We start from the raw sequence: 22900 nt of genomic DNA, 5'->3' as shown, positions 1-22900 counted from the left end.
ATACTATAACCATTCCCTACCCCGTACCATACCTGACCCTATAAAGATACGTCTCCTACATTTAGGAGGAGAGGGTGTAGTGGACTTACATAATTTTGTGAGAAAATATTGGTAACAAATCTTGGGGAAGGGGGACAACATGATTTTGCATCACTTGTAGAGCATGGCATTTGATACAAAATTAACCGTTGGTAGTTTGGATTTCCATTAACATCCACATACACAACATACCCCGTAGGAAACACCAGAGGTAAAATACACAGTCAGGGATAATGCCCTTATCCATACCATATCAAAAATGAAAATAAAATTGCCAATATCATAATGCCATTACACAAATCTATGGTGCAACCACATCTGAAATACTGTGTAGTTCTGGTCACCTCGCCTGAAGAAGGGTGGTATTATTAGAGAGTTGGAAAAGATTCAGTAAAGGGCAAAAGATCAAGGAGTGGAGCAACTCTCCCATGAGGAAAGGTTGTGGCGTTTGGGACTTTTTAATTTAGAAAAAAGATGAGCTGTAGGTGACAGAACAGAAGCTCAAAAACTGATGCATGGCATGGAGAAACAGTAGAACTTGCAAGGTGTCCTATGAACCTGAATGCGGAAGGATTCGAGACATATAATAAAGAAGTGTACTTTTCTTCACGAAGTTGTTAAAACTCTGGAAAACTCGCTCGTCAGAGAAAGCAGTGATGGCCACCAACTTGGGGTGGCCTTTAAAAGAGTATTGGATAAATTCGTGGCAGCCGGGGGCTCCTAGCCAGCTACCTATGCATCAGAGGCAGTGGGGCTTCTGGATGCCTGTTCCTCCTCGAGGCATCTGCGTGGCCACTGCGAGAACAGGACGCAACCCTCTGCAAAGGGGACCATAACAATTAAAAACCACTTTGTAATCGAAACAACATGTGAAACAAGCATAACATCCTTCACCCCCTCCAAAGCACACACAGATCTCGCGAGAGAACAGAAGACGTGCGGGAGCGTAGAAGCAATTGACGGAGATGCAACTATAGAGTCACAAGTTGTCTCAATACTTTCTATGCTTCTGGTCTAGTTTTGCCACTCAGACTTCCAGTTCGAGTTATATCAGTCCTGTTTTCCTCACAAAGATTCCACGCCGTACTTATGGGCAACACTAGCAAAAGGGAGGGCCCCCAGTTTTTACCACAGCAATAACCACGGGAGAAGATATTTCATATTGCACGTTACTCTACTATTTTCTCTGGCTATCTCTATGGTTAAGGGTGACCCGAGTTGGTGCCGTGACGCCGCTCCCCTTGCGCAACCCCGGACGGAGGCACACCCGGAGACGCAGCTCCGCCCTTCCCTTCCCCGGCTTCTTCCCGCAACAACTCGAGCCCGCCCCGCCCTAAACCTCTGAGTGACGTCTCGGGAGAATCAATGAGCCTCCAGGTACGAACGGAGGCCCCGCCTCCGAAGCGCTTAGTGGCGCCGCGCTCGACCAATGGCGCCGTAGACAGGCGGGAGCGTCACGTCGGGTTGGGTTAGAGCTGCGCCTGTCAGTGCGGGCGGCGGGATGGCGGCGCTTTATGCTTGCACCAAGTGCCACCAGCGCTTCCCGTTCGAGGCGCTCAGCCAGGGACAGCAGCTCTGCAAGGTCAGGGCCAGGAACGGGCGGGGTCTGAGGGGGCGCGGGCGCCGTGGCGGTTAGGAGCGCGAGCTGTGAGCCGGAATCCCACCCGCCGACCCTTCTCTTCCTCTCCCGTCGGAGCTCAGCTTAGTCGCCTCCTTGGGTGACCTTAGCCAGAACAGCTTCGCTCGGCCTCTAACCTTCTGTCTCTCTCTCTCTCTGCCTCCTCCCCCCTGACCCTCCAGTTCATGCTGGAATCAAAACAACACCGGCCTACCTCACAGGGTGGTTGTTGTTGTTGTGGCCGAGGCGTGCTGTAATCGAAGGGCAGCATTACTCGGCATCCCCCCCCTCCCCTCCCTCCCACTGGCCACCACTCCATATTGGAATCAACTGGCCTGCCTCACAGGGTTGCTGTCATCATCCCTGGCAAGCGGGGCTGAGTCATGACGTATTCAAAGATCTTTGAACGCTGGGTGAAGGGAATAAGAGAAATCCTGATATAAATGAGGATGCCTTTATATCCCTTGCAACTTTCTGCACAGGAGGTGTAGGTGCCTCTGGATATCCATGCAGTAGCTGTGTGAGGTAGGCTAGGTTTTTGAGTATGGCCCAAGACTGTTCAGGGATCTTTGGGGTGAGTGGTGGGAATTCAAAGTCACGTCTCTGCGGTCCAGTTTCATATAGCTATTATACCACCACTCCGACTCTCTGGGACTGGTTTCTTCTTCTTCTTCAAGAAGTGCTTTGATGAAGACAATAGAAGGGGAAAGGAATAGAGCAAGAAGCCAAGACTTCAGTTATGTGCTCTTACTTGAGAGAAAGCCCCACTTGAATGTAGTGGACCTTATTTCTGAGTAAACATGGGTAGGATTGGCTATAGATTGTAGTAGGTGTTGTTGCTTAGGGAGGTGGTTTGGCAACTGGGTAGGAAGGCACTTCTTGGTTTTGTGAATGTACCCACAAATCCCACTTAACATAGCGTTAGTTATTTCCTGCATACATCCTTTGTGAAGTCAGAGTGTATTTGTTTATTCCTATTATTTGTATGCTTGTGCGTCGTGTGTTAGCTTCTAATTGGGGTTCATTAAGAAAGATGTGGCCTATGGCAGTATGTAGTTAGCATGTTTTGTAAGTTATTCTTCAGCCAAACAGCTCCCAGGCAATTTCACAATAAAATCAATATAATCATAAAAGAAATACATTAAAGACCATATAACAGGACAAATGAGTCATATAATAAGATCAGGAATAAAGATGTTGGTGTCTCATCCTAGGCAATATTATTATTAGTTATTAGTTACCCAATTTGTATAACACCCTTCATTCGAAGATCTCAGGGCGGTTCACAACATAAAAAGAAAGAAAACCACAATATGTTATTGTTTTTATTAAATTGTTGTTATATTAACTTGTTAAGTCATCTAAAAAGGGCATTCCTTAGGCAACTTACAATCAAGTTTAAAAACAATTGGGTTTAAATGTACTGAAAGTAATTACTGACATCTTGCTCTTGTTTGTGTTTTGCACTCTTGCTTATAGTTAAACGCTGCTACTTATCTAATGTGGTATCTAACTACTGTTCCTTTGCTGCAGTATGACTCTCTTCAGTGACTGATTACAATCAAGGGCAACAGTGAAGGAGACATGATTTTCTTTATGAATCCCTATTAACATTTGTTGTTGTTTAGTCGTTTAGTCGTGTCCAACTCTTCGTGACCCCATGGACCAGAGCACGCCAGGCACTCCTGTCTCCCACTGCCTCCCGCAGTTTGGTCAGGCTCATGTTTGTAGCTTCGAGAACACTGTCCAACCATCTCGTCCTCTGTCGTCCCCTTCTCCTTGGGCCCTCCATCTTTCCCAGCATCAGGGTCTTTTCCAGGGAGTCTTCTCTTCTCATGAGGTGGCCAAAGTATTGGAGCCTCAGCTTCACGATCTTTTCTTCCAGTGAGCACTCAGGGCTGATTTCCTTAAGAATGGATACGTTTGATCTTCTTGCAGTCTATGGGACTCTCAAGAGTCTCCTCCAGCACCATAATTCAAAAGCATCAATTCTTCGGCGATCAGCCTTCTTTATGGTCCAGTTCTCACTTCCATACATCACTACTGGGAAAACCATAGCTTTTACTATACGGACCTTTGTTGGTAAGGTGATGTCTCTACTTTGTAAGATGTTGTCTAGATTTGCCATCGCCTTTCTCCCAAGGAGCAGGTGTCTTTTAATTTTGTGACTGCTGTCACCATCTGCAGTGATCATGGAGCCCAAGAAAGTAAAATCTCTCACTGCCTCCATTTCTTCCCCTTCTATTTGCCAGGAGGTGATGGGACCAGTGGCCATGATCTTTGTTTTTTTTGATGTTGAGCTTCAGACCATATTTTGCGCTCTCCTCTTTCACCCTCATTAAAAGGTTCTTTAATTCCTCCTCACTTTCTGCCACCAAGGTTGTGTCATCTGCATATCTGAGGTTGTTGATATTTCTTCCGGTGATCTTAATTCCGGCTTGGGATTCATCCAGCCCAGCCTTTTGCATGATGAATTCTACATATAAGTTAAATAAGCAGGGGGACAATATACAGCCTTGCTGTACTCCTTTCCCAATCTTGAACCAATCAGTTGTTCCATATTCAGTTCTAACTGTAGCTTCTTGTCCCACATAGAGATTTCTCAGGAGACAGATGAGGTGATCAGGCACTCCCATTTCTTTAAGGACTTGCCATAGTTTGCTGTGGTCGACACAGTCAAAGGCTTTTGCATAGTCAATGAAGCAGAAGTAGATGTCTTTCTGGAACTCTCTAGCTTTCTCCATAATACAGCGCATGTTTGCAATTTTGTCTCTGGTTCCTCTGCCTCTTCTAAATCCAGCTTGCACTTCTGGGAGTTCTCAGTCCACATACTGCTTAAGCCTGCCTTGTAGAATTTTAAGCATAACCTTGCTAGCATGTGAAATGACTGCAATTGTGCGGTAGTTGGAGCATTCTTTGGCACTTCCCTTCTTTGGGATAACATACTCATTGCTAAAGAGACACTATGTTGTTTTTCTTAGAAGAATTGCAGTTTTCTGTGCCACTAGCAAAATATGCAGATGAACTATAAAGAGAGGAGTTTTGACTCTGAAGATGATAACTTTGTAAGATGACCCTGCCTGTTGCACTGGCCATCTTCTCTAGTTGGATGCTGTGTAAAGCAGTAGCCCTGTCTAATTGCTTCCTGGGCCAGAATACAAAAATCTGTTGTCTGATAGTTTGCCACTTTGAGTCACCACTCTAGTACAGTGGTGCCTCGCAAGACGAAATTAATCCGTTCCATGAGGCTCTTCGTATAGCGTTTTTTTCGTCTTGCGAAGCAAGCCCATTGACAGCTTAGCGGTTTAGCGGCTTTTAGCGACCAGCTGTTAAGTGGCTTAGGAAAAGGGGGGGAGGGGGAAAAACCCGCAGGAACTCGCAAGACATTTTCGTCTTGCGAAGCAAGCCCATAGGGAAATTCGTTTTGCAAAGCGCCTCCAAAACGGAAAACCCTTTTGTCTAGCGGGTTTTCCGTCTTGCGAGGCGTTCGTCTTGCGGGGCACCACTGTACCTGCCTTCATATTTATCACGATGGGATTTCTCTCTTCACCATTCCTTGTCAGTATCACACTCCTTAAGTTTACGGGATGATACACTAGTGACAACCCAAACACCTTTTGTATGTTTTTGCCTTTCAGTTCAATTCCCTAGATGCTTATAACTAGATGTTTATAACTTTCAAAAATCTTTCTCTTTCAGGAGTGTCGGATTGCACACCCCATTGTTAAATGTACTTATTGCAGAACTGAATTCCAGCAAGAGAGGTAAATACTTGCTCAGCCTTTTTACACTGGATTGTCTGGGTGGGTGTGGGAAAATGGAACTGCTTTCTTTGCGATATCTTCAATTGTGGCTTTTCATTGTTTGATTCCAAAACAAAGGCCGCCTGTTCTGGTGCCTTCAGCATTTGTTGACTCTCCAACACACTTGAGCTATTGTTTTAAGCATAAGAGTGGTGCTTTGCCAGGTTGAATCAGTCAGGGAGTCTGACTTTCTATCCAATAACGAAAAATACTCAGCTTTATTTTGCTAACTAATTCACACATCAGTTCAGAAGTGTTTCCAAGGATTGGAAGGCTTGGGATTGCAAGCTTGGACCATAGAAACATAGGAAGATGCCTTGTGCTGAGTCAGACCATTGGTCCACATAGCCCAGTATTGTCTGCTCTGACTGGCAGCAGCTGCCCAGGATTTTAGACATGGTTCTCTCCCATGTCCTTTTTGAAGATGCCAGGGATTTAATTTAGGACCTTTTTAATGCAAAGTAGAATTGCTATGTAGAATACAATTTGAAATAGCTTTGCACAACTCCAATTGAGTTGAACACTCATGAGCAACCCCTACTGTTTTAAACAGGAGACAGGAAATCATTCTGTCTTTCTGCATTTTTATATATTGTGCATTTTTTATTTCTTAAATTAAAATATTATAGAATTGTATCCAGAACTTAATAGTTACAAATTGACCATATCATGTAAGGCACAAATGGTATATAATTCAAAAAGTGACAAAGTTACTTCTTTTTGCTTTATAATCTATTAATGCAGATCACGTTACATCATGTTTTCCTATCTTAATTTAATCTTTTTGTTGTTTTGCTAGCAAAACCAACACAATATGCAAGAAGTGTGCACAGAACGTGAAACTTTATGGGACGGTATGTTTCAGTCTTCTTTCCTTACGCACTGGAAGTTTATCTTAATTCCTATAGTATAGTGAAAAGGTGGGAAATCTATTCTTGCCAGTGGGCCAGATCCTTACCTTCCCACCCTGAGGACCAAATTTGACAGGCAGGTGGAGCCATTGTGTGTCAATCACCTGACATCATAGTCACATTGGGTAGCATTGCGCTTTGCAGCCCTGAATGTCAGCTAAACTGAGCAGGATCTAACTCCTGCTTGTCAGCTGATGAGGGGATTGCATCCTGCTGCTATGGCCAGGGGAACTGGTGTGGTAGCCAATGCAAAATCAAACTCTATCCATCAGGTGATATCATCCTGCACTGCAATGACATCAACTAACTGGGTTTGGTGTTTTTTTTTAAAAAAAAAATGAATCCAGGAGAATTTGACTCCCTAGTGTGACAAGATTGACATGCAGGCTGGAAATTCCCCATTCCTGCTATGGTGGTTTAAAAGCAGAGGTGGGTGGAACTCTGGCCAGTTTCCAGTGGACCAGCAAGTGGAAGAAAAGGTCACAGCAAGCTTAGGGTAGTTAAATGTATGTAGTGTGTTTTTGGAAACTCATCATGCTTAGTTGAGAGAAAGCAGGGAGGCAACATTGAGAACATTGGAGCAAGTCTTGGCGATTGCATATATAATTAAAGTGCATCATTAATCTCTTTACAATTTTCTGGTTTTTCACAGCCCAAACCATGCCAGTATTGCAATATAATTGCTGCATTTATTGGTAACAAGTGCCAGCGTTGTACAAACTCCGAGAAGAAGTACGGACCACCACATTCGTGTGAGCAGTGTAAGCAGCAGTGTGCCTTTGACAGGAAAGATGACAGGAAAAAAGTGAGTACCTATATACATTCAGCATGGAAAGTGAAGAAACTGTCTGCTGTGGGTAGATTCTGAGCACCAAAAGGCCATTTAACACATGAAAAGTATGTCCTACAGATGTTCCAGCTTTGCAGGGGGTTGGACTAGATAACCCTTGCGCCCCTTCCAACTCTTAAGATTTTATGATTCTGTGTGTTCATCAGATTGCTCCCTACTGAGTCATCATTATGATTTTGGTACAGTGATGCCTCGCAAGACGAAAATAATCCATTCCGCGAGTCTCTTCGTCTTGCGGTTTTTTCGTCTTGCGAAGCAAGCCCATTAGCGGATTAGCGCTATTAGCGGCTTAGGCGGGCTTAGCGGATCAGCTGATAAGCGGCTTAGCGGATCAGCTGTTAAGCGGCTTAGCGGATCAGCTGATAAGCGGCTTAGCGGCTTGGGAAAAAGGGGGGGAGGGGAAAAAACCCGCAGGAACTCGCAAGACATTTTCGTCTTGCGAAGCAAGCCCATAGGAAATTCGTTTTGCGAAGCACCTCCAAAACGGAAAACCCTTTTGTCTAGCGGGTTTTCCATCTTGCGAGGCATTCGTCTTGCGGGGCACCACTGTATTGTTATTATTTTGACCATGCCAGGAGGTGGGGTAAGCTTCGAAACCAACTACTGAACATTAAGTCCCTCGCAATAGGGACTGAGGGATCTCCTCCTCATTGGCTCACTGCATTTCCTTGAAGTTTTTCTGCCTGTTGCAGGTGCCCACTGCCCTGATGTCTCCTTTGCTCAGTGAGACATGGATTCCACATGGGTTCCTGGCCAACATCTTGAGATCTGGCCGGGCATCCAGCATGAGAAGGAGTGAAACTTAAATTCACTGGTTTTAGGGGAAAGATTGCTGTGTGAATTGGCTTGTATCTTTCCCACCAGTAATACATGGTGCCTTCCAGATGTCAGATACCAGCTCCTGTCAGTCCCAGCCAACATGGCCAGTTCCCAGAAAAACCGGGAGTTGTAGTCCAGTAATATCTAGAAGGCACCACATTGGCTACCCTTAAGTTTAAACGGTCATGACTATTTTGTTTCTAAATATGGTCTGTTTCAGAAGAGCTGCTTCTCAGTTCCATTTTGGCTGTTGTGCTTTTCCTTTTGTCTAGGAGAGTGTGTGATAACATCCTGCCTGTTTTGTCCCTTTTCTCATCTTCCTAGGTGGATGGGAAGCTACTCTGCTGGCTTTGCACACTCTCCTATAAAAGAGTCTTGCAGAAGACCAAAGAGCAACGTAAGCACTTGAGCACCTCTTCCCGGACAAGCCTGCCGGAAAACGAACAGTATGGCCGACTCAGCGGTGGCACCCACTACAACAGGTAATGCGCTATCAGGGTAGCTCCCTCGGCAGCTTCACTCTCTGTGTGCACTCCTGTGGCATATGGAGGCATATGCAGCAGAAAAGCAGGCTTGCTTTTTCTGGCCAAAGGATTGTGGCCATCCTACAGACCTTCAGTGGCCTTTTGAACTCTGAGATAGGATGTATACAAACATGCATGGAAACATGCAGGGGTTCTGTGAGAAGGCATGGAACGCTGAAAGCTGCCATTGGTCTATCTAGCTCCATATGGTCCACACTGATTGGCAGCAGCTCTCCAGGGTTTCAGGCAGCAGTTTCTCTCAGCCCTAACTGGAGATGGCAAAACTGCCTTCTGCTGCAAAGTGAAGAAAAAAAAACTGTTTTCCCTGAACTCTGTCTGGGGGGAGAGGATGACACAAAATGTGTCTAATGCACTTCCATGGTGGGCTGCCTGCTAAAACTGTATGTTTGAATGCTTCTGTAGGGTAAACCAATATGTTCTTGAATATTAGGATATGCTCCTCAAATCATTTATTAAGGGAGCTCTCAATAGCAGGCTGTTACTTTATGGTAAATAAGAAGTATTTGTCTTTTGATGTGGTTTGCTTTTTCAGAGGACCAAAGTATGCACTAACACATATTGCAGTCCTCTTGCTTTAAAAACAATAATAAACCCAAGCCACCTTTCGGTTTATTTGGGATTTAGAGCAGGGAGGTGATTAGGAGAGAAAGAGCACTTGCCTGTCTATTTAAAAACTATTTTGACATTTAAGCAGGCATGGCCGACGTTTCTTCCCAGCTGTGAGGACTGGAAAATTGCTGCTTTGCTCTGTATTTCTGTACAAGTTGAGGAGCCTGTGCAGCAACTGGGAAGGTGGAAATCTGTAGTGGCTTTGTAATGCACTGCTGCTGTTTAAAGTTTATTTTTTGATGAATTCTGCACCCAGTGCCACATGGGATCACAACATACACATTGTCCTGCTTAAATGTGTCTTGGAAGCTGCTTGGCAAGGAAGTGTGTGAGCCAGGATAGTGTATTGGATACGATCAGGGTGATCTAGGTTTGAATCATTACTCTGCCTTGAGGTTCATTTGGTGATACTGGCCTTCTTTCTCTTTCTCTTACATACACACACACACACACACACACACACACACACACACACACCCCATATGTTACCTCACTGGGTTGTTGGGAGGATAAAGTGGGAGGAGGGTATAATGTACCACTCCCAATAACAAGTGTTGCAGTTTTTTCTACTTTAGTCAGCAAATCCACAGCTTTGGCACATAACTAGTATTAAAATGTGTAGCCACTGAGTATGGTCAGGGTGGCCCCCCTCTTTTTTTTAACAGGTGCATTAAAGGTCATCTCATGTTTACTTCTGTTTAAGAAACCCTGCTGCTTTATCCACAAAGAGTTCTTTTTTACAAGGAGCATATTGCAATTATAGAAAAAAACCAGAAAACTGACTTGGAATTGCCAAACTTCTTAGCGGTGTGTTTTGTTGCTTTGTTTCCTTTTGCAGCCAGAAAACATTATCTACATCTTCTATTCAGAATGAAATCCCAAAGAAAAAGCCCAAGTTTGATGCCATATCAGCCAATGGAGACAGGTGAGCATCTTAAAATTTGGAAGTGCGGGTGGGTGGTCTGATCTGTTTTTAGTTTTAAAAGAAAAAGAATTAGAAAACTTTTCAGCGCTTAGAGACTTAAATGGTGAAGCTTCTCTTCTGGAGCTGCAGGGCTCTTGTGGACCAACTTTATCATTATGGGGAAAACGTTTGGTGATAGGTTGCATTTCTTTTGCATAGTTATATGTGTAGTTTTGGGATTCCAGACTATGCTGTTAAATTAGGCAGTGCAGAATAGAAATATGTTAGAGAAAAGAAGGTTACTGTCAAGCAAGATCATACTTTTAAAAAGAGACCCACTTTACCCCCTTCCTTTGTTTTGGGAGAAGGAAAGCCTCTGCCAATCTCTGAAGTCTGTAGCTTCTGTTCTGTGACTGCTGTGTGCAAAAAAAATGTGTTGGTTTCCCCCCCTTCCCCAGCAAGTGACATGGTAGGGTAGGTTTGGGTTTCCCTGACACTTAAAATCTGGAAAGAATGAGGAGGGGGCGGGTGTAGTTAGCATTGACGCTCTTGATGTGCATATTTTCATTCCTCCCTTTCCTCTCTAATTCTCAGCGTTCCTTCCTCTCCCGAGATGCTTTGCCCCCCTATCCAGAGTGCCCCGTCCGTGTTGGTGCAGTGGGCTGCTTCCCAACAGAGTCTCGGTGCCCATGATTGTCCTGTTTCTCAAGGCACTGACATCCTGAAGTGAGATCACCTATCATTTTCTCCCCCACCCGTTTCCTCCCCAACCCTGGGAATTGTCTCATTTTATGGAAGCAATCCATGCTCTTGGATTTCCTCCTAAAGCATATCATTCCAGGAGCGTGGGCCAGACTGTAGGCCAGGACTTCTAAGTGTGTAGGTAATTTGTTGGCAATTGCTTTATTAACCATCGCTTGAAGGTCTGGTCTAGTTCCATGTTACAACTCTCCTGTCACTCCCTCATTGTCTGTGATGCCTGCATTTAGAAATATCAAGGCATGAAATCCATGTGCGAAGCCAATATTGTTCTATACACTAATATCGAACTCCTTATTCTAGTGTGCGTTCTCATAGAGCCAAGGGGACATTATCCACACACAAGAGGAAGATACTGGCAGGATTTGTTTCTTATGTATTTATAGAATTTATATCCTGCCCTCTTCCTCCCAAAGTTGCCCAGGGTGGCAAACAGGTGGTAAAACAATAAAAACATCTCCAGTGTGGATGCAGATGGGGAAAGGTCTCCACTTAAAATGCTTGTTGAAAACAGAAGTTCTTCAGTAGGCCCTGAACAGACAAACCGAGTGGGTGCCTGCCTAATATTTAAGGGGAAGGAATTCCAAAAAGGAGGTGCCATAACACTAAAGGACCAATTCCTCTATTGTGAGGAAATAGACCTCCTGACAAGATTATATCCGCAGGAGGCCCTCGCCAAGAGAACTCAGTAATCAATTGGATTTATAAAGAGAATCCTGAACCCAAGCTATGTAGGGCTTTATTCATCAAAACAAGCACCTTGAACTTAGCCCAGTAGCTAATTGGCAGCAAGTGCAAGTCTTTCAAGAGTGAGGTGATGTGTTGGCCATGTCCTGCCCCAGTGAACAGTTGAGCTGCCACATTTTGCACCAGGTGGAGCTTCCGGATCAGCCTCAAGGGCGGCCCCACATAGAGAACATTGCAGTAATTCAGCCTGGAGCTTACTTGAGAGAACCTCAACTCTTGCAAAAATACAAAAAGCTACCAACAGCCCTTAGTGGAATCTGACAAAAGGAGGGAAGTGTAAAATTTATCAGATCTGCCTGGGAATTCAGTTAAAATAGTTAAAATATATAAGGAGCAGATGTCCTTATAATATGAGTAATACATGCTCAATGGTTTCAATGCTTGATTGACAAAAGCAAGACACATTGGTTATAAGGAATGTATGAGGATCTCCTTTCCAATAGAGTAAATGGTAAGGTGTTAAAGCCAGCTATGGTATTTAGAAATTTCAAAAGTACTGTAATCACTTGTCTAATGTGCCATCAAATCTAACGCACACCTTAATTTTCACAACATAATTTGGCCAAAAAAGATGAGCATTGGATTATAATACAATATAAAGATAATCAGCTAGAATGAGGTTTTTGCTACAGTTTCCTGCTGCTGAGTAGCATGCATTTTGAACTTTATCCTTTTGGAGAGCTACATCCCAGATTTGTTGTTTAATCATATCTGTAGCTCCCAAGGTCAGAGCTGAGGGGCTGACACACACAGCTATTGCACTCTCACCTCCTTGCGTGTCCTCTCCTCTCCATCCATAAGACAAGATACTGTATTACTGAATCTATATCAAGTTTCAGTGATTAGAGCAGTAAGAATCAAGGCTTGTATATGTATGCTTGATTTAATTCTTATTGCTCTAATAATCACTCTATGCCTAAACCTAAACCTACTAGACCATGGCATACATGTTATGATTTCTAAACGACTATCTAAGGAAGAGAGTGCAGTTTTTTAGCACAGACCTGCAATTTCTCCTCATTGCCATGGGAGGGCAGGCAGAAACCAGCATAAAGAAATCACAGGTTTATTGTGATCCATAAGAATTGGGATTTGTGAGCAACTTGGCTGGAATTAGTCTTTCAGCCGGGTCTGTTAGGCTCTTGTCACCTGCTATATTCTGGATGGTGTAGCAGGAAACTTTGCAAAAACTGCACAGCAGCACCCAGAGCAGGCATGAGAACCTCTGGCCCTCTTGGAATTGCTGGACCAGGGGCCAAGGCTGATTCGGTTCAGCAACATCTGAAGGGCCAAAGGTTCCCCACACTTTATCTAGAGGCTCCCAGGTTCCACAGCTCCCATTTCTCAATTCACAGCAAACTTGCACTGTTTGCAACCCGCCAAGCTTATGGCAGCCTGTTACTATACCTCCTGTTTTTGCTGCCTGCCTGGGACTGACAAAGGGTGGGTTGGTGAGTTGTGAAGCTGATGGACTGCATTTTGCATGGTGTGTCTCAAGCTGAAGAGTAATTAGGAAGGTGGACATTTTTGGCAGTGTTGTACAGTTATGCCTGCCTCAATCAAGGCTGGTCAGTATGGAGAGGGGGGAAAAACCTGAAGTTCCAAGGGAGTCCTTGTCTGCCCTGTGATTGCTTTGCCTGACCTCCCTTCAAGGACTCTGGGTCTCAAGTTATTTGGAAATGAGCAATATTACATAAGTGGAGTCTTGTACTGAGTTCCTTGCCTGGTAACCATAGGCAAGCCAGGCATTCCATGTAGGTCAGGAATAAGGAACCTCGGGCATATGGGGTGAACATGGCCCTGCGGATATCTCTGTCTGGCCCTCAGGACTCTCCCCAGGCCTTCACCTGCCCAGCTTTCTACTCTTAAGGAGTGGTTTGATTCCTGGCCGAGTTGTGTACGTTGAAGACAGCAAGCAGACACTTCCGCAGTCATGGGAGTGGCTGTGGTTGTACCTTTGTACAGCCTGGTTCACAGTAATGCTTCCCCATGTTAATGTAGGTGTGGCTCCTAGTTCAGATGGAGGGTGCTTGCTTGTGTGTAGGAGACGTTGACTGTGAATGGACCCTTCGAGAAGAGGTTGTAGATAAAACAATGGTTTCTGAAAATGGGGTATTTCTGGAAAACCTCACCCTCCCACTCTCATTTTAGCTACTTCTTTTTCTGTTCTTTGGCTTCTGTAAGGATAGTGCTGTCAACAGAGTTGAAATACTGTCTCTCTCTTTACTGCCTCCCCCAAGAACTTTCACTGTTTCATAGGGTTCCTCTTTCCATTTGTGTGGTTCTTTCTGTCTCTAGTATTAATATTTAGGTTGCATTAAATGGGTTGTTAAATCTGGACCAAGGCAGTAGTTACACCTGCTGAAATCCATGCAACTTGATAAGTAAGTTTTGATCTTAAGTGGAAATAATAAGTGTGCCTGACTTGGTCTGGATCCACCGTCTGCAGATTTAAGATAATAATAATAATAATAATAATAATAATAATATATTACTTATACCCCACCCATCTGACTGGGTTGCCCCAGCCACTTTGGGCAGCTTCCAACACAATATTAAAAAATATAAATTTACATCAAGGGTGGCAGTGACTCTTTGCATATCCAAAATTTGCATGGGATAGTAATGCAGTTGCATTTATGGTGTGTTGTGTTCATGTTGGGTTTCAAACCTAACCTGAAAAAGCAGTGATTGTGTTCCTCATGGGGAACATGTTCATGCTGCTGCTGGGAATCTTGGTCTCCTTTATCTCCAAGGGCAAAGAGGGCATCTCCAAATGCACTTGGGGATATATTACTACTCTGACTAAAGTTTGATGAGAACATATCAAGGTACGTTGTTGCCTGCAAGCCATCAGTTGGCCATTCGTGTCTTCACTGCAGATTTAAAGCAGCTTGGTAGTCTGGGAACTGTAGTGCTGCAAGGGTAGATTCCCAGGATTCTTTGGGAGAAGCCAGGAGAACAGAGGTGGGGAACCTGGTGCCCTCCTGAGGTTGTTGGACTCCCAACTCCCATCAGCTCCAAACAGCAGAGCCAGTAGTCAGAGACAAGTACAGTTGCAGTCTCACAGCAACTAGAGGGCTACAGGATTCCCATCGCTGCCACATAGGTTTGTAGTATAGATATGTACTTATTGAGGGTATTTAGAAAACCTCATGCCATAACCACCTCTTGGCTTTTGATTTTCCTTACTGTTTTATCCCTCTCTCTGCATGTGAAACAGCATTCTTTAACATCCCACATTTTTGCCCACTGAACATTACAACATGAAGAATACCAAAGCACATGAACTCATTTTGCACAGTGTAGAAGATCCATAGCTCAGAAATTTTCTAAGCTGCTCTTTGGTGGTGTGTTCACAGTAGTGTTTCTCACCCTGCCTTAAAGCTGCTATATTGAATATGGGAAGTCGATTGGGATGTTGAGCTTTAGGACTAGGCTGACAGCAATGCACTGAAATTCAACAAAGACAGGTCTGTACAGTGTTATGCACAGGTGCGCTAAATAATGCAGAGAAACTCCAAACAGAGAAAATTGATGCTGCACTGAAAAATTAATATGAATCCACACGGAAAAGGATAATATCATACAGCTGCAAACAAGGGGGAAGACAGAAGTTTTGGAGAACTGCTTATTAGTTCATTTTGTGCAAAGAGAGTGATATGCTCAAGAAGATGCATAGCGTTCTTCCCTCTTCGCAGGATAATTGTTTAGATGCAATTCAGATCAACCTATGCATATTTACTTGGAAGTAAGTCGCTTGGAAGTAAGTTGAATCCAATAGAGCTTGCGCTCAAGGAAGCATGCATAGGATTGGAGCCATAGCCATTGTCCCCTTTGTCGTGAAGAGTGTGGAAACACGTCAAATATTGGCTAAACCTTTGCAGTGGTAATTGACCAAAGAAGAAGGTGGATTGTCTATGTTGTCATTTTAAAAGGGGGGGTGACACAAAATGTCCCTGGCACAAATTAAATATGTAGTTGGAGCAGCATGCTTTTGACAAATAGGTCAAGCATGCCACACAGACCCTCCAGATGTGTCTGAACTACTACTCCCATCATCCCTGGCCATTGGTCTGACTTGCTGGGCTGATGGAAGTAGGAGTTCAGCCACTTTTGGAGGGTCAGAGATATCCTGCATCCGATGTTGCACATATGTGTTATTTTAATTATTGTAGATCACCCTACATACATATCCTCTAAATCAGTGTTTCCAGCCTTGGATCCCCATATGTTGTTGGTCTACAGTTCCTTTCATCCTTTACCATTGGCTGTGGTCAGCAACATCCGGTGACTCAAGGTTGGGAAGGGTTTCTCCAAATACATTTCACTGAATGATGATAACTAGATGACCGTGAGGGACTTTTCCAGGCTTTCCTGTTAGCCAGTGGGACTGACCTCTCTTGTTCACGGCTTACCATCCCATCTGAACTGGAGCCCAGGGGTGAGTAATTAATGATCTCCCCCTTACTGTCTCTTTATAGCTTTTCTCCAGACCTTGCCTTGGACTCTCCTGGCACTGACCACTTTGTCATCATAGCCCAGCTGAAAGAGGAAGTGGCTACTCTCAAGAAAATGCTGCACCAAAAAGATCAGATGATCCTGGAGAAAGAGAAAAAGGTAACGTCCCCTTTGAGCCACCTCTCAGTGAGACAATGGGGCACTTTATTGTAATCTGTTCTTAATTTTCTTCCTAAGGAAGGTGAGGAAAGCTAGAGCTGGATCTTTCATAGTATCGCTACAGATAAATAAGATTCTATAAGTCTTGAGCTAGTGTTGAAATGATTGTCACATTGCCACCTGTCGTGTTTGGAAGAGGGCATTCTGTAGTTGGGGTGCCACCACATAGAAGACTCTCTCCCTGTCTGCTGCATATTGAAATTATCCTGGCAGCAGAACATGGAGAAGAGCCTCCTCTGAAGATCTCAAGACATGGCCAGGATGGTGTAGGAGAGGTGCTCTTGTGGGTGTTTGGATCCCAAGCTGAAAGATGGTTGGGCGCTGGTTGTGTTTCATGATTTTGGAAGTTAAGCCATAAGGCAGTCTTCAGGAACCTGGTGCCCTCCAGATATTCTGGACTATAACTCCCATAAACCTCAGCCAGCACAGCAACAGCTGATAGTTGTAGTCCAAAACATCTGGAGGGCACCAGGTTGGCAAAGGCTTCTGTAAGAATTTTGTTGGATCTCAGCTATGTTCCTGCTTCATTTTTCAAACTAAATATATATGGAATTTAATAAAACTCTTATCACCTTATTCCCAGGTGGCAGCCCTGCAGCTTATTTAGCATACTGGATTTCTACAAGGATATCTCCCATTGTATGGCAAATATTAATTGCAAATGAATTTTAACTGCTTTGATTTCTTTTGCTTGTGTGTGTTCTGCAGATAACTGAACTGAAGGCTGATCTGCAGTACCAAGAATCCCAGATGAGGGTGAAAATGAACCAGATGGAAAAGACTCACAAGGAAGTCACAGAACAATTGCAGGTAACTTTGTTTAACTTGGTCCATTAATTAGCATTTACAGGACTGATTGGATGCTGAGAACACTGTGACCAGCTCTGCAAACCTTTGCATTGTTAGGTCGGCTAATATTCTACTCTGGATTTCTAACAATTCAATACCTTTGGCCCATTTAGTTCATTGTTGCCTGTGCTGATTGGCAGCAGCATTCCAGATTTTCAGACAGGTATCTTGCTGAGTCCTACATAAAGATACAGAGGGCTGCATCATAAGAACATAAGAAGAGTCTGCTGGATCAAGCCAGTAGCCCATCTAGTCCAGCATCCTGTTCTCACAGTGGCCAAGCAGATCCCTGTGTCAGAACCCTGCAAGCAGGATCTGAGTTCACAAGAGCACTCTCCCCTTTTGTGGTTTCTAGCTGTGTTCAGAAGCATTCCTGCCTCCAACTGTGGAGGCAGAACATAGCCAATATGGCTAGGAGAAATCAATAGCCTTATCCTCCATGAATTCATCTAGTCCTCTTTTAAAGCTATCTAAGTTGGTGCGCCTCCTTGCTTCCTAGCTTGGCATCATTTGCCGAGAAGCGGTATCCTTTACCGGGACACAGGGGGTGCTGTGGTCTAAACCACGGAGCCCCTTGGGCTTGCCGATTACTGTGATGGGCTGAGCTCCCATTGCTCTGTCCCAGGTTCTGCCAACCAGCAGTTCAAAAGCACACAGTTCAAAAGTGCAAATAGATAAATAGGTACCGCTGCAGCGGGAAGGTAAACGGTGCTGCCGTGTGCTCTGGCACTCGTCACGGTGTCCCCTTGCACCAGAAGTGGTTTAGTCATGCTGGCCACATGACCCAGAAAGCTGTCTGCAGACAAACGCTGGGTCCCTCGGCCTCCTTTGACTGGACTTAACCATACAGGCATCCTTTATCTTTACCTTTACCTTTACCTATCATTTATTCTGACTGGCAGCAGCTCTCCAAGGTTTCAGAAAGGGGGCGTTCCCAGCACTACCTGGAGGCAAAAGGGATTGAACTTGGGACCTCCTGCATATAAAACGTAGTTCACAACTGAGCTCCAACCCTTTCCCAAGGGTCACACTCTCAGGGGTGTGCATGTTGGATCATATTGCTTATATCCATGGTTGTGTGAATGCATCAGTGCCTTCCCCATGATGACTGGGAGAATTGCAGGATAGATTGCTTTGCATAATTTATTCAGGTTGCAGAATTGAGTTTTTCTCAGTGCAGAACTCCTCTCCCCTCTCCCCTCCCCCCAAGTTCTTTTATTCTTTTCCAGTCCAGGATTCTGTGTAAATCGGCAACAGTTACTCAGCCTGCGGCTACTTCCCAACCCATTCAAGTAACACATGGATCTTCTCCTTCTTCCAACAGGCCAAGAACCGAGAGCTCCTGAAACAAGCTGCAGCTTTATCCAAGGGGAAGAAAACGGAGAAGTCAGGAGCAATAACCTCCCCTTAAACACCGCCTGGGAGCTCCTCCTGCGTAAGGCTGCAAACCCAGCTGGTTGGATTGGAATCCTTCCAGAACCTCATTTTGATTGTTGTTGCGAAGGACGTGGTGGAAGCCTCTGCGTCTGACCATTCAATAGCATGCTTGAGGTGTTGGGTTTTCCACATCTTGTTCTCCTGTCCTAGTACAGCGATGAGGGTGGCTGGGGGCACCATCCCTCCAAGCCCGCCAACAAATACTTTCAGTGTCAGGGTTTTCCCATTCAGTTTTACTACCACTCCCTCTAGTCGGTAAGGGAAACAGGGCTTGGGATGGGATCCCTCCACGGACTTCTCCTGCTTTCTCTCCTCCCCTCCCCCCAAGGCATGAGTATAGCCTTTTAAAGAACAGTACCTAACTTTGCTTACTCGTAAGAATGCTTGCGTTTTGCTCTAGTATGCAGAGCTCCTCTCAAATGTTTCCCTTACGTCTGTATAATTGGGGGATGTTAAACCAGATGAAGGTTTAATGCAGCAACTGTCTATCAGGAATTCTGGAGGCTGAAGGGCCTCTTGGAAAAAATACTGGGGACTTCAGTTTGGAAGAAAGGGGGTTGATGAATTGCAATTTTGGTTATTCAGTTGTTGTCGTCGTCGTCATCATCACTTATATGGCATTGGTTCTTTGAGAATTAGGGTTCAGTCCCTGATCAAGATTTGCCTGCTTTTTCTCCTATTCCCCCAACCCCTTTTGCTGGAATTGGGAGGGGATGAAGGGAGCCTTTCCCTAAGATCAGTGGTTGGGTGAGTCCAGTCCCCAATAATGTGGTGGTAACTGGGCCGTAACAAGGCCCAATTCTGTAGAGTTTTGAGGAAGTTGGGTGGAGATCAGGCACCATGTTTCCAGCTAACTTGGCAGCAGAACAAAGAGGTGTGAGGGAAGAAGGTTGTGTTCGTTTTCTTTTTCAAGATGATGGCTTTTGCAGGAGAAAGAAGCAGTGCCAGCAAGGCCAAGAGACCCCTACCCCAATTAGAGGAGAGATGGGATGAACTGCAGCTGTTTGAGCCCTGCCCCTCAAGGCATCTCTTCGCAAATAGCAAGCCGTTCAAATACAGTTGAGATCCAGGCAAGGTACCGTATTTTTCGCCCCATAGGGCGCACCGGACCATAGGGCGCACCCAGTTTTTTGGGGGGGAAATAAAGGGGAAAAAATTATTTTCCCCCCAGGCACGGGGCTGGGGTGGGGGAAGCTCGAGCTTCCCCCAACCCCAGCCCCCAAACAGGCAGCTCTCTGCAAGCCGTGGGAGCGCTCCCGCTGCTTGCGGAGAGGTCCGCGAAGCCTGGGCGCGCTGAGCTCAGCGCGCGCAGGCTTCGGCATGCTGGCAACTCTCCGCAAGCAGCGAGAGCGCTTGCGAAAAATACGGTATTTGGTGCGAAAAATATGGTGCGAAAAATACGGTATTTGGCCAGGTTGCTCCTTTGTACAGAGCCCAGTCCGAAATAATGGGGGACACCTCCCCCTTTATGGACATGCACCTAACACAGCAATCTGAAGTGGTGTGAGATTAACTTTCTATAAGATAAATAGAGGGATATTTGCTGCAGATGGGCTTTTATGGATATTTTAAAATATATAAATATATGGGATGATTTTTTTTCCAGTAGCACTTTGAAAGACCTACAAGCCTTGGAACGTGGAAGAAAGAATATTGAAACGTGCACTCTGCTGTGGGTTATTTATTTTTTAGTCTTGTTTTTGCTTTGTTTAAAAGACTTTGTACATTAAGAATTCATTGCACCAGAAGGAGTTGTAGCAGCAGAAGCCTAATTTTTATATTCAAGAACATTTTTAGGAAAAAGAAATTTAAGCGGGAGTGGTTTTTAGCTTCCTCAGCCTACAGAAAATGAAGACAAGGAGAAGGATTTTTTCCTGTAAATTGTGTCTTTTTTCTTAACTGTGACACCTTGATCATGCATTTAAGTGGGTGATTTATAGTGATGCTGTTTTTCTTTCTTTCTATGTTTGTAACATTGGCAATCTTTTTTTTAAAAAAGTTGCATTGATTTGTACAAAATAAATGTAAAAAAAAAAAAAGGTTTGGGGGAGAGAGGGGGATCTTTTGGTGGTTTCATGTTTTGATATTTTGCCTATGCCTTTCTTGGTTGAGTCGGCAAAGATAAACCATTCCTCCCCTCCCCCCCACTGGCATGGGCCTGATCCAGGTGCAGGTGATCAGCATGAAGCACAAAGACCTTTTGGTGCTACTGTGGGATTTGATGTATGTAGAGGATTAAACAGTATTTTCTGTATTGAAGGTTTCTTGTTTGATATGTCTCCTTCAGTCTTGTCACATTACTGTAGCTATCGTCACTTGCTTTAAAAAAGTAGGGGGGGGGTTGTGACAGCTAGTCTCTCCGATTTTTTAAAATCCTATGAACATCGAGTCCCTGATCATTTTTCCTTTCCATGCAGGGAAGTTTCATGATTTAAACTGGAATAACCCAAGTGAGGAAAGGTGTGAAGTTTTCTACAAAGCGACACAAAAAATCTCAGACTCCCACTGAATTTAAGTATACAACATGAGAAATGCAGATTCCCCCCCCCCCCACTGCTTTAAAATGTTTCATTGAAGAAGGCATATAGCATAACATAATTGTTCTTGGAGTTCCCCTACTCTGTTTGATTGACTGCCACTTGGAGACAGAGCTCAAGTCGCATTGAGTGGTGCCCAATGCAGTTATAATGTTAGTGTAAGGATTTATGCTTGCACAGTGGAACACTGTCCTCCCACCCCCATGTGCACCCTGTGCCCTCCCCACATCTGCTGTTGTAAACCCCCAGATCAGATTTAGGTGATGGGAGAGAGAGGAAATTCCATTGCACAAGCACTAATCCTTGCACTAACTGAACAGGTTCCTTAGCACAACATTGGATACAACCCATCACACCTTACCAGAATATATATGTTCTTGCTTGTTTTATTTAGAAAGATTTATAAACTGCTTAAACAGCTTTCTAAGCAGTGCATATAATAAAATTGTAAATGGAACACAACTGAAACCAACAAAACTATTTACTTGTTAAATTTATACCTCACCCTTCCTCCCAAAGGGTGTCAGATTAGGACTTGGGGGACAAGAATTCAAATCTCCAATTGGCCATGAAGCTCACTGGGTCACCCTGAGCCCATCGCTACCTCTCAGCCTAACCCACCTGATCTCTTTGGAGAAAAAGGTGGGATATAAACACAATGAATAGTATTTGCTTTTATTAAATATATATCCAGCTGTTCTTTCCAAAGGGCCCCAGGGTGTCAAACACAAAACTGATATTACAATAAAACGAAACAATAGCATTTATGTTGTGCATTTTAGTTCTGAGATTATGCCGCCTATATTCTCCAAATAATACTTACAACAGCCTTTTAGCGTGGGCTGCTGTGATGCTCGTGTCAGCATCAAATGTTAAAATGTGAGACAAACTTTTTTCATTGTTTGAAAATGCTGAGATAAGTGAATAAACGTCAACAGTCACCTAATTCAACTTTCAGCCATTCACAAAATTCATCTGGGTTTTCCAGCCAACCAGTTGCACAGGAGATGTAGACATTCATCGTAACAGCTGTTCCTGGCAATCATGCAAAGATGTAGGAGCTGTTTCCTAGACTACAGCAACTTGACATGTCGGTGTGACCTTGGCGTGTACTATAGTTAGTTGGATTACAGGTAAAAGCATCTACTCTCCCAATTTGCAGATGCTGGGTGGGGGGAGAAATTGGATAGTGCAAATGTGTGAATGATAAGCAGGCCTGCTTCAATTTCCTTACTGCTCCAGATCCTAATCCAGCAAAACACAGGCATGAGTGACGGCCAAACTAGACATGACACCAATTTAGCAATTTTGTGAATGGTTTTAAAATAGGTGCAGGCAGCTTAATTAAGATTGGGACTGCAGTGAAGATCCCACTGCCCTTTCAGCTTAGGCTAGTCAGTTTCATTTGGATATCCACTTGGACATATGGACTTAATATTAGTTCAACCAATCTCTTTTATTACGCTCAGTGGCCAGTATTGCCGGGGGGGTGGTCTATATAAAATAAGACCAAACCGAACACAGAACCATTACAATAAAATTACTAGTTCCTGTATCATACGATAAACCGCCAGTCATAAAGAACGAAATAGCAAGTTTGCTAAAAGTTGTCCCTGATCCATTTTACATGCAGCAAGCAGCACAATATTTAGCCCGCCCCCCCCTCCCCGGAAGAGATGGATGTGTTCTGACAATTTTTATGTTTAAGTCAGGATCAGTTGAATGCTTTTATTGATCATATTAGGTGATTAAATCTTATCTGCCCTGGGTGGCGAGGACAAGTGGTAGTGCTG

The 22900-nt window shown here is 44.3% G+C and overlaps 1 protein-coding gene across 2 annotated transcripts; it reads left to right on the top strand.

Moving 5' to 3' along the window:
- Window positions 1–1453: 1453 nt before the first annotated feature.
- Window positions 1454–18696, top strand: FAM76A (family with sequence similarity 76 member A). Of its 2 annotated transcripts, XM_083750935.1 has the most exons (10): window positions 1454–1621; window positions 5357–5421; window positions 6260–6314; window positions 7024–7176; window positions 8365–8522; window positions 10033–10119; window positions 10693–10824; window positions 16089–16224; window positions 16993–17094; window positions 18458–18696. In XM_083750935.1, the coding sequence occupies exons 1-10, from the start codon at window positions 1541–1543 to the stop codon at window positions 18542–18544; spliced, it is 1056 nt and encodes a 351-aa protein (XP_083607061.1). In that variant the 5' UTR covers window positions 1454–1540; the 3' UTR covers window positions 18545–18696. The 2 variants fall into 2 exon arrangements, with proteins under 2 accessions (XP_083607061.1, XP_083607062.1); XM_083750936.1 differs by lacking the exon at window positions 10693–10824 and having other exon boundaries at window positions 1464–1621.
- The last annotated feature ends 4204 nt before the right edge of the window (window positions 18697–22900 follow it).

This window comes from Podarcis gaigeae (genome assembly GCF_964106915.1).
Source record: "Podarcis gaigeae genome assembly, chromosome: 8".
Lineage (NCBI taxonomy): Eukaryota > Metazoa > Chordata > Lepidosauria > Squamata > Lacertidae > Podarcis > Podarcis gaigeae.
This window is presented reverse-complemented; position numbering and strand designations above follow the sequence as displayed.